This window comes from Sceloporus occidentalis, unplaced genomic scaffold (assembly GCF_023333645.1).
Source record: "Sceloporus occidentalis isolate IW3139 unplaced genomic scaffold, rSceOcc1.0.p SCAF_3, whole genome shotgun sequence".
Taxonomy (NCBI): domain Eukaryota; kingdom Metazoa; phylum Chordata; class Lepidosauria; order Squamata; family Phrynosomatidae; genus Sceloporus; species Sceloporus occidentalis.
The window spans coordinates 81,245,428-81,260,759 of NW_028316983.1; the positions used below are offsets into that span (position 1 = coordinate 81,245,428).

The following is a 15,332-nucleotide window of genomic DNA, read 5'->3' on the forward strand; positions in this document are numbered from 1 at the left end:
GAACTCTTATTAATTAATAAAATAACATAAAAATAAATTATATACCTAAGCTGTATTGGCAGTTCTTCTTAGATATATGCAGACATGGTGTAGTGGTTTGAATTTTGACTATTGCTGAGTCCAAACTGCAGAAATAATCTGGTTTGACACCTCTTTAACTGCCATGGCTCTGTGCTATGAAATTCTCGGAACTGTAGATCTGTGAGACATAGTTATTCATTAATTTATTTTAATATATATATATATATATATATATATGAATATTTATTTATATATTTAACACTCATTTATATATTTTAATATTTATTTATATATTTATGTCAACATTCATTTATTTTAAATATTTATATGTTTATTTTAACATTCATTTATATATTTTAATATCTATTTATATATTTCTTTTAACATTCATATATATATATATATATATAAACATTTATTTATATATTTATTTAAACATGTATTCATATATATTTTAATATTTATTCATATATTTATTTTAGCATTCATTTAGATATATATATATATATATATATATTTAACATTTATATATTTTAATATTTATTTAAATAGTTAATTTAACATTCATTTATATGCGGTGGTGGCGCAGTGGTTAAATGCCTGTACTGCAGCCATTCACTCAAAACCACAAGGTTGCGAGTTCAAGACCAGCAAAAGGGCCCAAGCTCGACTCAGGCTTGCATCCTTCCGAGGAGGGAGCTAAAATGAGTACCCAGACTGTTGGGGGCAAATTAGCTTACTTGCTAATTAGCTTACTTGCTGTTCACCGCTATGATCTTTGGAATAGCGGTATATAAATAAACAAATTATTATTATTATTTATTTATGTATTTATTGTAACATTCATTTATATTTATATTCATTTATATATTTTAATATTTATTTATAATTATTTTTAACATTCAATTATATATATTTTTAACATTTATTTATATATTTATTTTAACATTCATTTATATATAATATCTATTTATATATTTTAATATTTATTTATATATTCATTTTAACATTCACACACACACACACACACATATATATATGTTTGATATTTATTTATATATTTATTTTAAAATTCATTTATATGTTTTCAATATTTATTCATATATTTATTTTTTAACATTTATTTATACTCTGTAAAGCTAGCACTGCGCTTGACTCAGTCAGGGTCAATAACAATCCCTGGCCCTCAGAAGAACATTCATTCCCTCAGCAACAGTCGACTACTGTACTTGACTCAGTTGGGGCGGGGGGCGGGGCATCGGCTCAGAGAAACGGCCCTCCGCTGCCAATCAAAGGGGAAGAGCCCCGCCCCTTTACCCGCCATGCTTTGGGGAGGAACAGAGTCAAAATGGCGGCGGCCACTCCGGCCAGGGAAGATTGAGGCCTCTGCTGCTGCTGCTGCTGCTGCCGCGGTGACCTCGAGGAGGAAGTGGCGACGATGCTGGCGTTGCGGCGATGGCCCCGGCGGGCGCTGTGGGAGCCTCCTCGCCGGGCGAAGTCCCTCTACGGCCCTCGGGTCCACCGCGGCCCGCTCCCTCGCACTCCCTGGACAGTGCGGGGCCCTCCCCCGGGCGCCCCTTTGCCCTGGTACCTACGGAAGCCGCCGCCGGTGAGAGAGCAGGTGCCCGAGCTGGACGTCGTCACCTACGAGGGGAAGCTGCACCGCGTGCCCTGGCTGGCCAAGCCCTCCTTCCCCGTCTGGGAGCGAGGCTGGCACGACCCTCGCAGGCCCCGCTGCCCGCCGCAGGAGGAGATGCCCGCCTACAAGGAGAGGCCCTGCTTCATCTGCCACCGAGGGACCCGCCTCCAGGAAGGTAGCCGCCTCCCCATAGGAAGACATTGGGGAACCCTTGCCCTTAGGGAATCCATGGGGGATCCTTGCCCATAGGAAGACATTGGGGAACCCTTGCCCCATAGGGAATCCATGCAGGATCCTTGCCCATAGGGAATCCATGGGGTAACCCTTGCCCATAGGGAATCCATGGGGGATCCTTGCCCATAGGGAATCCATGGGGGAACCCTTGCCCCATAGGGAATCCATGGGGGAACCCTTGCCCCATAGGGAATCCATGGGGGATCCTTGCCCATAGGAAGGCATTGGGGAACCCTTGCCCCATAGGGAATCCATGCAGGATCCTTGCCCATAGGGAATCCATGGGGTAACCCTTGCCCATAGGGAATCCATGGGGGATCCTTGCCCATAGGGAATCCATGGGGGAACCCTTGCCCCATAGGGAATCCATGGGGGAACCCTTGCCCCATAGGGAATCCATGGGGGATCCTTGCCCATAGGAAGGCATTGGGGAACCCTTGCCCCATAGGGAATCCATGCAGGATCCTTGCCCATAGGGAATCCATGGGGTAACCCTTGCCCATAGGGAATCCATGGGGGATCCTTGCCCATAGGGAATCCATGGGGGAACCCTTGCCCCATAGGGAATCCATGGGGGATCCTTGCCCATAGGAAGGCATTGGGGAACCCTTGCCCCATAGGGAATCCATGCAGGATCCTTGCCCATAGGGAATCCATGGGGTAACCCTTGCCCATATGGAATCCATGGGGGATCCTTGCCCATAGGGAATCCATGGGGGAACCCTTGCCCCATAGGGAATCCATGGGGGAACCCTTGCCCCATAGGGAATCCATGGGGGATCCTTGCCCATAGGAAGGCATTGGGGAACCCTTGCCCCATAGGGAATCCATGCAGGATCCTTGCCCATAGGGAATCCATGGGGTAACCCTTGCCCATAGGGAATCCATGGGGGATCCTTGCCCATAGGGAATCCATGGGGGAACCCTTGCCCCATAGGGAATCCATGGGGGAACCCTTGCCCCATAGGGAATCCATGGGGGATCCTTGCCCATAGGGAATCCATGGGGGAACCCTTGCCCCATAGGGAATCCATGGGGGATCCTTGCCCATAGGGAATCCATGGGGGAACCCTTGCCCCATAGGGAATCCATGGGGGAACCCTTGCCCCATAGGGAATCCATGGGGGATCCTTGCCCATAGGGAATCCATGGGGGAACCCTTGCCCCATAGGGAATCCATGGGGGAACCCTTGCCCCATAGGGAATCCATGGGGGAACCCTTGCCCCATAGGGAATCCATGGGGGATCCTTGCCCATAGGGAATCCATGGGGGAACCCTTGCCCCATAGGGAATCCATGGGGGAACCCTTGCCCCATAGGGAATCCATGGGGGATCCTTGCCCATAGGAAGGCATTGGGGAACCCTTGCCCCATAGGGAATCCATGGGGGATCCTTGCCCATAGGAAGACATTGGGGAACCCTTGCCCCATAGGGAATCCATGCGGGATCCTTGCCCATAGGAAGACATTGGGGAACCCTTGCCCCATAGGGAATCCATGGGGGATCCTTGCCCATAGGAAGGCATTGGGGAACCCTTGCCCCATAGGGAATCCATGGGGGATCCTTGCCCATAGGGAATCCATGGGGTAACCCTTGCCCATAGGGAATCCATGGGGGATCCTTGCCCATAGGGAATCCATGGGGGAACCCTTGCCCCATAGGGAATCCATGGGGGAACCCTTGCCCCATAGGGAATCCATGGGGGATCCTTGCCCATAGGGAATCCATGGGGGAACCCTTGCCCCATAGGGAATCCATGGGGGATCCTTGCCCATAGGGAATCCATGGGGGAACCCTTGCCCCATAGGGAATCCATGGGGGAACCCTTGCCCCATAGGGAATCCATGGGGGATCCTTGCCCATAGGGAATCCATGGGGGAACCCTTGCCCCATAGGGAATCCATGGGGGAACCCTTGCCCCATAGGGAATCCATGGGGGAACCCTTGCCCCATAGGGAATCCATGGGGGATCCTTGCCCATAGGGAATCCATGGGGGAACCCTTGCCCCATAGGGAATCCATGGGGGAACCCTTGCCCCATAGGGAATCCATGGGGGATCCTTGCCCATAGGAAGGCATTGGGGAACCCTTGCCCCATAGGGAATCCATGGGGGATCCTTGCCCATAGGGAATCCATGGGGTAACCCTTGCCCATAGGGAATCCATGGGGGATCCTTGCCCATAGGGAATCCATGGGGTAACCCTTGCCCATAGGGAATCCATGGGGGATCCTTGCCCATAGGGAATCCATGGGGGAACCCTTGCCCATAGGGAATCCATGGGGGATCCTTGCCCCATAGGGAATCCATGGGGGAACCCTTGCCCCATAGGGAATCCATGGGGGAACCCTTGCCCCATAGGGAATCCATGGGGAACCCTTGCCCATAGGAAGACATTGGGACTATTTGCCCATAGGGAAACATTGGGCAGTTTCTCTGAAGATGCCAGCCACAGATGCAGGCGAAATATCAGGAATAAACTCTTCTAGAACATGGCCACATAGCCCCAAAAACCCACAAAAAACTATGGATGCCAGCCATGAAAGCCTTCGACTTCACATTGGGGAACGCTTGCCCATAGAGAAGCCATACTTGTTCATAGGAAATCATTGGAGAATATTTGCTATGGACAAGCATTTTCCAATGATTCTCTATGGGCAAATATGGTTTCTCTGTGGGCAAGTACTGTCATTTGTTTTAGTATGTCCCCTTCCTTATCAGTGCACTTAAGTGCTCCCTAAGCAATCAATCCAGACACCTAGAGGAAGCCAAGATGACAAGACTGAGGCTGTCGTATTTGGGCACATCATGAGGTGGCATGACTCTCTGGAAAAAACAATAATGCTAGGAAAGGTGGAGGGAAGCAGAAAGAGAGGAAGGCCACACGCTAGATGGATGGACTCTATTAAGCAGGTCACAGGTATGAATTTGCAGGACCTGAGCAGAGAAGTGGACTATAGTAGTTCTTGGAGAGGTTTCATCTGCATGGGTTGAGATTGACTCAAGGGTGGATAATAACAACAAAGCGATTTACAGTGTGTAAGCTAATTGTCCCCAACAAGCTGGGTACTCATTTTAGCAACCTATGGAAGGATGCAAGGCTGCCAGTTAGTTTCCAGGCACAATTCAAAGTGCTGGTTATGACCTATAAAGCCCTATAAGGCTCAGGTCCACAATATTTGGCAGACTGCATCTCCCAGTATGAACTGGCCCAGGCCCTGAGATCCTCTGAAGAGGCCCTTCTCTCCATCCCACCGCCATCACAATTACGGTTGGTGTGGACGCGAGAGAGGGCCTTCTCAGTGGCTGCCCCTAGACTTTGGAACTCCCTGCCCAGGAAGACCAGAATGGCCCCCTCCTTACTGGCCTTCTGCCGGCAGGTTAAAACCCTCTTATGCAGGCAGGCTTTTTAAAACAATGTCCTTAAAGGACCAGCTAGGTGTTGTATCATTTTAAGTGTTTAAATATTTTACCTTTTAACTGTATTTTTATTCTTTGAATAATTAATGTATTTTAATATTCTAACAATTTAATTCTGTTTTAATGTATCACTTTTCTGTGTTTTTAATTGTATTGTTTTTAAATGTTGTGAAGCTCCTCTGAGTCCCAGTTCTGGGATAAGAACAGGATACAAATAACAACAATAATAATAATAATGGCTGAGATGGCCCTGGAGCCCCTGCCTGGGATCAAACTCACAACCTTGGATTGAAAAACATTCTGATTCATTCCCCACTTCAACTGCCCTGGCTCAAGGCTATGGGATTCTGGGGACTGTAGTTTGTTGTGACACCAGGGAGGCCTGGTGGCACAGTGGTTAAATGCCTGTACTGCAGCCACTCACTCTCAAATCATAAGGTTGCAAATTCAGTACCACCCAAGGAGGGTCAAGCTCGACTTAGGCTTGTATCCTTCTGAGGTTGCTAAAAAGAGTACCCAGCTTGTGATTGGGTGGGCTATAAATAAATCATTATTGTTATTGTTATTGTTATTGTTATTATTAATTAGCTTACACATTGTAAACCATGGTATATAAATGAAGCTGCTATCGCTAACAGTGAGCAGTTAGTAGATGACTTCACTGCATTCTTTTAGTGGTGCTTTTCCACTTTGAGTGCCCTGGCTGCCTCCTGTTGCATTCTGAGGTTTGTAGTTCTGTGAGGCCTAAGAGCTCTGGCTGGGAATTCTAAACGCTCCTCCCTCAACTGCAAATCCCAGAATGCAATAGGAGGCAGTCAGAGTGGAATAGCAGCACTATAAGAAGGTAGTTCAGTAATCTCTTTAGATATGATCTGTACTGCAGGGGGGAAATGGGGTTTGACGTCCCTTCAACTGCCCTGGCTCAGTGCTATGGAATCCTGAGATTTGTAGCTTTCTGAGATATTTAGCTTTCTCTGTCAGAGAGCTCTGGAGCCCAGAGCAAACTACAGTTCCCAGGATTCCATAACCTTGAACCATGGCAGTTATAGTACTCTCAAACTGGTTTATTTCTGTGGTGCAGGTGCAGCCTCAGTTTGCAGAAGGATCTTGCAGCACCTTGGAGACAAAGGATGGATCCACACTGCAGAAATAATCCGATTTGACCCCCATTTGCCTTGACCTAAGGTTATGAAATTCTGTGAATTACAGTTTTTGTAAGATATTTATCATTTCCTGTCAGAGAGCTCTGGTGCCTTACCAAACTACATTTCCCAGAAATCTATAGCATTGAGCCATGACAGTTAAACTGGAGTCAGAATAGATTATTTTTGCAGTGCAGATGCAGCCTAATTGAAAGTGCAAAGTTGTTAGCATGCACTTTCATAGACTTGAGTCCACTTCCTCAGATGCATTTGGTCATCAGAGGAAGCAGGCTCAAGTCTACGAAACTCATGCTTGTTGTTAGCTGCCTTCCAGTTGACCCCCCAACTCATGGTGGCCCTGTGGATGGAAGTTAGACTGTAATCGTATTACCCTGTTTTCCCCAAAATAAGACATACCCATAAAATAAGGCGTTGCAGGATTTCTAAATATTTGTGCAATATAAGCCATACCCCCAAAATAAGACTTAGTGATAGGCCCAGCACGGAACGGAAGGGGGCGGGAAGGGAGCAGAAAGATTGGGGCCAATGGTTCTAAAGGAAATGGAGTCGCAAGAAATTCAGGATTGAAGTCCGGATTTGGATAGTTATGATGACTTAACTATGTTTGAATAAATGTAGATTGTTGTACCATACGTAATAAAACTAAGACATCCCCTGAAAATACGCCATAGTGTGTCTTTTTGAGGAAAAATAAGTGTAAGACAGTGTCTTATTTTGGGGGAAACATGGTACTAGTCATATGTAATATATGTAATATAATTTGCTGCATAACACCCTGTTCTCCACTGCTGTGCTTAGGTCCTGTAAATTCATACTGGTAACCTCCCTAGTTGAGTCTATCTATTTGGTTTGTGGTCTTCCTCTCTTTATACTTGCCTCTCCCTTTCCTAGCATTATTCCTAGCGTTATTTTTTCCATTGAATCATGGCTCCCCATGATGTGTCTCAGGTACGATAGCTTCAGTTTAGTCATCTTGGTTTCCAGGGAGATTTCTGACTTGATCTGGTCTAAGACCGATTTGCTTGTCTTTTTGGCTGTCCACGGTATCCAACACACTCTTTCCCAGCATCATATCTCAAAAGAGTTGATTTTTGTTCTGTTAGCTTTTTTCACTGTTCACTTTCACATCCATGCATGGCAATGGGAAATACAGTGGCTTGGATGATTTTCATTTTAGTGCTCAGTTGTACATTCATCCTTCCACATTTGCGGCTTTGACTTTTGCAGATTTGATTATTCATGGATTTTATTAATATATTCTCTCTAGGAATGTGTCCTCCAGTGCAACTCTGTTGTCAACTTTAATCAGTAGTCACACTGAAGGACCTAGAGATTCCTAGAGGCAATACTTCGCTAGGCATTTGTAGCTCCTCCAGCACAATTCTGTGGTCAATGTCTGGCAGATGTTGACCACAGAGTTGCACCGGAGGACCTAGAGATTCCTAAAGAGGTGTTCTTTCAAGTGAAAACATTGTGGTTTTTTTTATTTGCAGGTTTTCCACATTCATGGGGGTCCTGTGCCCCTAACCCCTGTGAATGTGGAGGGATGACGGTATATCTTTACTCTTTAGGATCTTTTCTAGTTCTTTCATAACTGCCCTTCCCATTCCTTGTCTTCTTCTAATTTCTTGGCTGCATTCTCCTTCCTGATCAATGTTTAATCATGGTACCATCTTCTGTCTTTTGGTTGGGTGCAAAACAGACAGATCCAAAGGGACGGCTTGAAACCCCCCTGAGAAAGCTGAATTGGGGCTGTGGCAACCACACACTGTGGCCCCAATCTGACTTTTTTGCTGGGCCAAAAAGAAGCAGCAAGTAGCTGTTCCTTTTTGTGGCAGCAAAAGCCAGCTTTTTTGCCCCGCTGCGGACGGAAGCTGGCTTTTAGGCACTCCAGCAGATTGCGACGTGTAAACATCATGCCGCCGGAGAGCCTGGAAGCCAGCCAGTATGTGGGCAGCCGGTTGGTGTGAAGCTGGCTTCCGGGTGTCTTGGGGACATGTGCCATCTGTACACCACACCTTCAAGCTGGCTGGAAGCCGGCTTTTTATAGTGGTCTGTTTCACCCCTCAGTCTCAAAGGTGCTGCAAGATCACTTTGCATAATGCTTTTGGGAAGGGTGTGAAGAAAAAGATCCCATCTGGTCAGTTTGTGGTAATCCCAGTGAAAAAGAAAACAAAACAAAGCTGGCCATAGGAACTGTCCTATCATCATTGTCGTCATATTCATTTATATCCCATCTTTCTCCTTATAATACCAACGTGGCTAATGACATATTTGAAAGATACAACTTAAAACTGTACAAATGAATTAATAAAAATATAAGTATAAAATTAAAAAAAACAATTAAACAGTTTATTAAGTTGAAATATTAGACATTAAAATACACTCATCCCTTCACATCTGCCAGTTTGACTTTTGCGTATTTGATTATTCACAGAATTTATTAATGTTTTCTCTAGGAATATCTAGGTCCTCCAGCATAATTCAACTTTAACCAAACATCACACTGAAGGACCTAGAGATTCCCAGAGAAAACACTTCACTAGGTTTGTAGCTCCTCCAGTGCAATTCTGTGGTCGGTGTCTGGTGTTGACCACAGAGTTGCACTGGAGGACCTAGACAGTCCTAGAGAGAACATATTAATGAAATCCGTGAATAATCAAATCCGCAAATATCAAATCCGCAAATATGGAGGGATGACTGTATACTGAAGTGCAGCGCGCCTGCTCCATACATGGCTTATGGTTTATGTGGAAGCTGTGCTGCAATCCATTGAATGGTGGACGTGCGCCCGCCGCTGTGAACATAGGTGCTTGAGCTTATGTGGTATTTGCCTTACCGGGAGGGGGGGGTCTGGAATGGATCCCCGTGTAAGGCAAGGCTCCACTGTACTCAAATATATTGGAAATGCTACCCAATAGCAAAATGTATGTAAATCCTTCATATGAGATGTGAAATTCCTCAACAGAGGAAATATGAGAAGTATGAAAAGTGAGATAATGTTCCTGTACTACAAGGATATTATGTAAGATGATGATGTTATGCAGTTATACTGCATAAGATGATGTTGCTACACTTGGGTCTTTCAGATCAAAACTTCACTGATTGTACAGAAACAATGCATGGCTCTATCCTACAGAAACCTTGGATTTGTAGTTTTGTGAGGCACCAGCACTCTTTCACAGGGAAGGTTCAAGACCTTGTAAAACTAGGCAGCTTTGAGTCCCAGTTTTGGGGGGAAATCGGAATACTACTACTAATAACAATAACAACAAATCCAAGATGAAAAAAGATTTCAAAAGAGTTACAGTATTTAAACTGGTGTCCAACTGCATTATTTCTATGGTGTAGATTTATTTATTTATTTATTTATTTGCGGTGCTTATATTTATGCACCTAAGTTACCTTCAGAGGAAAATAATTATTAATAGATGTAAGAAAATAGAATATGCAGAGTGACACACATGTAAACTAGTTCTGTGCATTGGCTGCTTGGTGGCAAATAGTAATCCAAGACTGTGAATTAGTTTATCAAAATCCTGACTCATTGCTCTAAGAAAACAACTGAGCCATGTCCTTCTGTAGCAACTGGAGTTCACTGGTTGTCTAATGTATGGTGGTGGAAGATGCTAGTGTCTTCAGTTCTCATATAACCTGAATGGCAGTACAGAGTACATTGTCATCTAGCAATGTGTTTCTTTGTCTGCAGGTGTAAAACAGGCATTGTGGCTTACCAAGACAAAACTAGTAGAAGGCTTACCCCCTCAGATACTTAGCATAATGAATGACACAGCTCATGAATGGGAAGGCCAGAATGAGAGAGTCCAAAATGCCATCTCTCGTGCGCTTTTTTGGGTTAGCACTGAGGAACTTACACCAGAAGAAGTCAACTAGTAAGTCTTTGTTTTAAGTCTTTCTTTCTAGTGGTTAATTCTAGATGTTATTTTTGATTTGCTATAACAGATGATGTCGCTGTAGTTCAGGAGTGGGGAAAGTGCCTGCAAAGCTCTTTTTTCAACCAGAGTCTGCCTAGTACACCCTTCCCTGACACCGGGAGGGCTTTTTTTTATGTGTGCGTGTGCAGGGAGAACATTTTTCTGCTCTGGGAGACTTCCATGAGCAATTTTGTGGTAAAAATGAGAACAAAGCCTTAACATTTCATCTCCACTTAGAAAACAAAAGTAGAAGTGGATCTCTTGTTTTGTTTTTCTGAACATTCTCAGGCCCGCAAGCTCCCTGTGAGTCTTGAGGGCAAGAATTAGCCCCTGAACCTGTCCACTCCTTTGTGCTTCTAAGATGGTAATTTCTAACATGTGGTGAAAGAAATGAATAATATTAAGAAATAAGTTAAAAATTCCAAAGCATTTAATGTAGTTACCTGTGTTCACATTGGTAAGTTAAACTGTAATATAGTGTATACACTTGACTATAAGTCAATCTCGTGTATAAGTCGAAGGCAGGTTTTAGGGCCCAAATTATGTATTTTGATATGACTCATGGATAAATTGAAGATAAAAGTTAGAGGCATCTAACAAGGGATCTAAAGGGTGAAGGAAAGGAAAACAATGTCAAAAAACAAAATTTTGGCAGGCATAACTGTGCTCATCCTAAAAGCTGGATGGATGGGAGAGTTGAGGGGATGTCATTACTTCCAGGACAGATTATACTCTTGTCTTTTCACCAGGGGTGGTTCCTTTTTTTATAAGAGTTAAAGTATGTTATTTATTTTGACCCGTGGATAAATTGACTCAATTTTTGGGGTTGATTTTTTGACTAAAATTTCTAGATTTATACATGAGTAGTATAAAAACGGAGAAACATACATTTCTAACTATGGGCCTGAACAGACAGGCCAAAATAAAGCTGTTTCGGGTCACTTTGGAGGTATGTTGTTTAAATTATGCATGCATCTAAGAGGTCAGAAGCCAAGCCAAAGCCATGCTCCAGTCCTAAGGACTGGAGCTCAGCTTTGGCGCAGCTTCCGGCCTCTTAAGATGCATGTCATTTAAATAGCATACCTCCAAAGTAGCTTTATTTTGACCTGTCTGTTCTGGCCCTATGTCATATTTTCTTTATAAAGAAAAAATGACATCAAGTACAATTTAAATAAATACTCAGTGTAAATTATAAGTTGTGGTTATTGTTAGCTTTATTTATATTTTCCCCTGAAGTGGAACTCAAAGTGGCTTACAAATTAAAATGATTACAATATAATTAAAATGTTCATAAATTCAGCATTAGAATAGAATTAAACTTTTAGCCATATTAAAGCAAGTGAAAACATACACTTTTAAAAGATTTTTTTTAAAAAACCAGTACGGTTAAAAAAAATACAGGGCCCCTTTACAGCCATTTTCTTTAAAGCCATCAGTTCTAAAAGCCTCCCTAAAATGTCTTTCCTTCTCACAGAAGGACAGCAAAGTGGAGGCCATTGTAGCCTCCTTAGGGAAATCAAGGGTTGGCCAACAAGAAGGCCTTCTCTTGTGTTTTCTTCACCTCTACCCATGAAGGTGGTGGGACTGAAAGAAGGGCCTCACCTGTGGATCTTAGAGTCCAGGGCTGGCTCATAACGAGGAAATGTGGTCTGCCAGATATCTTGAACCAAGGCCATATAGGGCTTTATAGGACATAAGCAGCACTTTGAATTGTGCCTGGAAACAGACTGACAACTTGTGGAGCTGTTGAAACAGGGGAGCTGTATGATTCCTGTTAACCAGCTCCAATTAACTGTCTGGTTACAGCTCTTTATACCAACTTTTTCAAAGGTGGTCCCACTACAGCACCTTGCACTAATCCAAATGGGATGTTATTGAGACTTGTCACTGTGTCAGATCAGACCTTTCCAGGAACAGGCACAGTTAGGCTTGCCATATCCCACCTGGGGGCGGGACTTTCCCAGTTTGGGGCGGGGCCACACGTCCCGCCCCAGTTTAGCCCCTCCCCCGGGACCTCCCCCCCCCCAGCAAGGCCCTGGAGGCAGCTCCAGCCCTCCCCATGGCTGTGTGCCTCCCTGCCTGGCTTAGCCTAGAGAGCAGGTCTTCAGGAGACCTGCCACTCAGAGCTATTGCCAGCCCACTTGGTATATATACCCTGCAAGAGGCCTTACTTTCAGGTTACAGTGAGCAAAGAAAAAAAAAAGGCCATCAATCGTTCCTGTTTCCCTGGGAGTCTAATTGCCTCATCTTTTAAATGTCTACCAGGTCAGTATTCTTGTAATTCTTTATCACAGGGTCGTTTTTGAGGCCCTAAACACCTTTCCGTGTAATATGCAAATTTCTCCGGAAGCTGACCAATGGGAAAGAAGCAATCAGCCCCCCTCCACTTGGGTTGGTTTTCAATGGCTTGGAAGGAAGAGATTTTGCCTTGCTTGTAAATAGGAAGGGCTTTGGGATAGCAAAAGGCTGCAGAAATAGTTTGACCCCCCCTTAAACATCCATGGCTCAGTGCTATGGGATTCTGGGAATTGTAGTTTCTTGTGGCACCAGAGCTCTTTTGACAGAAGGAAGCTGAATGGTCCACAGAGGAGGCGGGGGCAGAGCTTCTTGCCAGCAGTCTTCGGTGGAAGAGAGGAGGCTGATGGTCTTGGCCACTTCCCTTGGCTCCCTCCCTCCTCCTCCTCCTCCTCCTCCTCCTCTCAGAGTAGTCACAGCCAAGGTGAGCTTCTCATTCACACTCCCTGGCTTTTCTCTCCCCCCCCCCCTCTGCACTTTGAGACCCCTTTAACTGCCAAAGCTCAATGCCACAATAAACTAAAATTCCCAGGATTCCATAGCACTGAGCCCTGGCAGTCCAAGCAGTGTGTTTTGGACACAGAGATCCTCCAAATGAATCCAGTCCCTAGCTTTTATATCTCTCACACACACTGCAGGAATAATAACCCGCTTTGAGACTGCTTTAACTCAGTGCTAGGGAATCCTGGGAATGCTAGTGTTTGGGAGACATTGAGACTTCTCTGTCAGTGATGGCTCTGAGGCCACAATAGACTACAATTCCCAGGATTCCCCAGCACTGAGCAGTCTCAAACTGGACCATTTCCTCAGTGTAGATGCACCTGGGGAGGCATTCTGGGCACTGCAGTTCAACTACGTTTGGAGGGTTATGGGACTCCCTGTCAGAGATAGCTCTGGGGCCTCAGTGTACTACAATTCCCAGCATTCCCCAGCACTAACCCAGGACAGTTAAGTCACTCTCAAACTGGATTATTTCCTCAGTGTGGATGCAGCTTTGGTGAGGAACTCTGGGCATTTCAGTCCAGCATTGTTTTATTTCTGCAGTGTATTTTGGACCAGAGACAAGGTGACCAGGCACCCTCCTCCTTTTCCAGGACATGTTCTCCATTTGGATCATGGCTAAGAAGCATGGATTTATAATTACATGGGTGTTTTTAGCTTTTATTTTTGGCCATGTCCTACATTTTTTTGCTTGGGTGCCCTACATTTTGGGGTGAGGGCATTGGTCACCTTGGTCAGAGAGCTTTCCAGGGGTTAACTGCCATTCTGCTGTGGTGCTGGAACAAACCACCATTCCCAGAATTCCATAGCATTCATCCAAGACAGTTAAAGTGGTCTCAAACCAGATTATTTCTCCAGTGTAGATGCAGCCCAAGCCTTTTGCCTCTCTTATGCCTGAGATTTCAAAGCCCAGCCTTGGCACCACAACAAACTACAAATCCCAGGATTCCATAGGATGGAGTGATGAGAGTGAAAGCAGTGTGGCAGCAGCCTAAGTGTGCTTAATGCAGTTCTTAACATGGTGCACCTCTTGCCTACAGAATCTCACAAGACTTTTTTGTTTAACAACTTGTACCCATTAACTCCATTTCATGTCTCCTTTATTTAGTGGGGAGGAATACAGACAAAACAAGTCAAAATGAAGAAAAACCAAAGTCCCTTGACCAAGTACACACTTCTGAGAAGTATACTTGGTGAGACACCTGAAACCGAGGGCAAATCCACTTTTTGTTTAACCATGTTCTATATGCATAGCCATGTTAACCCATGTTCAGTGTTAAACCCAAAGGGTTTGGTTGTGGAATAAGCCTCTGAAATATGCAAGAGGCAATGTTAAAATAAAGCCATGATCAATGCCCAAATGTGCTGTTTGGAATGGGGAGAGGGGGGCAGCCAGAAAGGGAAGTACATTTCCGTGATCTGTCTACGAATAATGTCAAAACATCCTCCATTTTGATCATGCCTAAGAAACATGCATTTCTATTAACATTTCTAAAAAAAGCCTCAATTTTTGAGTGTCCTCCATTTTTATAAAATGTGTCCTACATTTGAAAACGTTGTCCTACATTTGTCCCGGTTTGGAGGTCCTCACTTATGGCAACCCTAGGCACAGTTCACTATTGTGACATTGCTTCCTTCCAGTCACTGTGCTTGCTTGTTGGGGGAGCAAGTAATCTTGCCTGTCTTTGTGACTGGAGCACCCTTTCATCCTTGATATAGGATACAATAGTGCTTCTACTCTTAGAGCTAGAGGTGTTGCATGTATTTGTGCTTGACCCTCTTTTAAACTGTAAAATCTTATGAGATGTGAGAGTCTAATATGCGTCCAGCTATACTTTTTGTTTTTAAAGCATCTTTCAAACATTGGGAAGTGTTTTCCCGAGGCCTTCCAGTTTGTATATTTCATATAGAGTGGGACTTGTAAAGTACAGGAGCACAGGCTTGACCCAGCAATAGGTGCAGAGGGATGCGATGGGACAGAAGGCAGGGGGTAAATGAGTGAAATGAATGTTTTTTGCAGTTACAGGTCATTGTAGTTACAGGTTAGAATGAAATTAGGGAGTTATACTGAAGATGTCCAGTAAATGATGAGTAGGGAGTAGCCTCACCACCAGTTAGAATTGA

The 15,332-nt window shown here is 44.5% G+C and overlaps 2 protein-coding genes across 6 annotated transcripts in view; one reads left to right on the forward strand and one right to left on the reverse strand.

Moving 5' to 3' along the window:
• The window catches only part of CYB5RL (cytochrome b5 reductase like), an 18,809-nt gene extending 17,103 nt beyond the window's left edge, over positions 1-1,706 (reverse strand). Inside the window, exons 1-2 of one of the 4 annotated variants that reach the window (XM_089515207.1) lie at positions 1,152-1,180; positions 46-199 (exon numbers count right to left, since the gene is read on the reverse strand). The gene's annotated coding sequence lies outside the window, so the exon portion shown is untranslated. Of the gene's footprint in view, positions 1-45; positions 200-1,151; positions 1,185-1,338; positions 1,379-1,616 lie in introns of those variants that run through there. The other 3 variants (XM_089515206.1, XM_089515209.1, XM_089515210.1) reach the window with 3 other exon arrangements.
• LOC149316321 (large ribosomal subunit protein mL37-like) overlaps positions 1,358-15,332 on the forward strand; it is a 27,621-nt gene continuing 13,646 nt past the window's right edge. The window contains exons 1-2 of one of the 2 annotated variants that reach the window (XM_089515204.1): positions 1,358-1,835; positions 10,187-10,370. In XM_089515204.1, coding sequence (XP_089371330.1) covers positions 1,460-1,835; positions 10,187-10,370 — 560 coding nt within the window. In that variant the 5' untranslated portion in view covers positions 1,358-1,459. The remainder of the gene's footprint in view (positions 1,836-10,186; positions 10,371-15,332) is intronic. The other variant, XM_089515205.1, reaches the window with a different exon arrangement.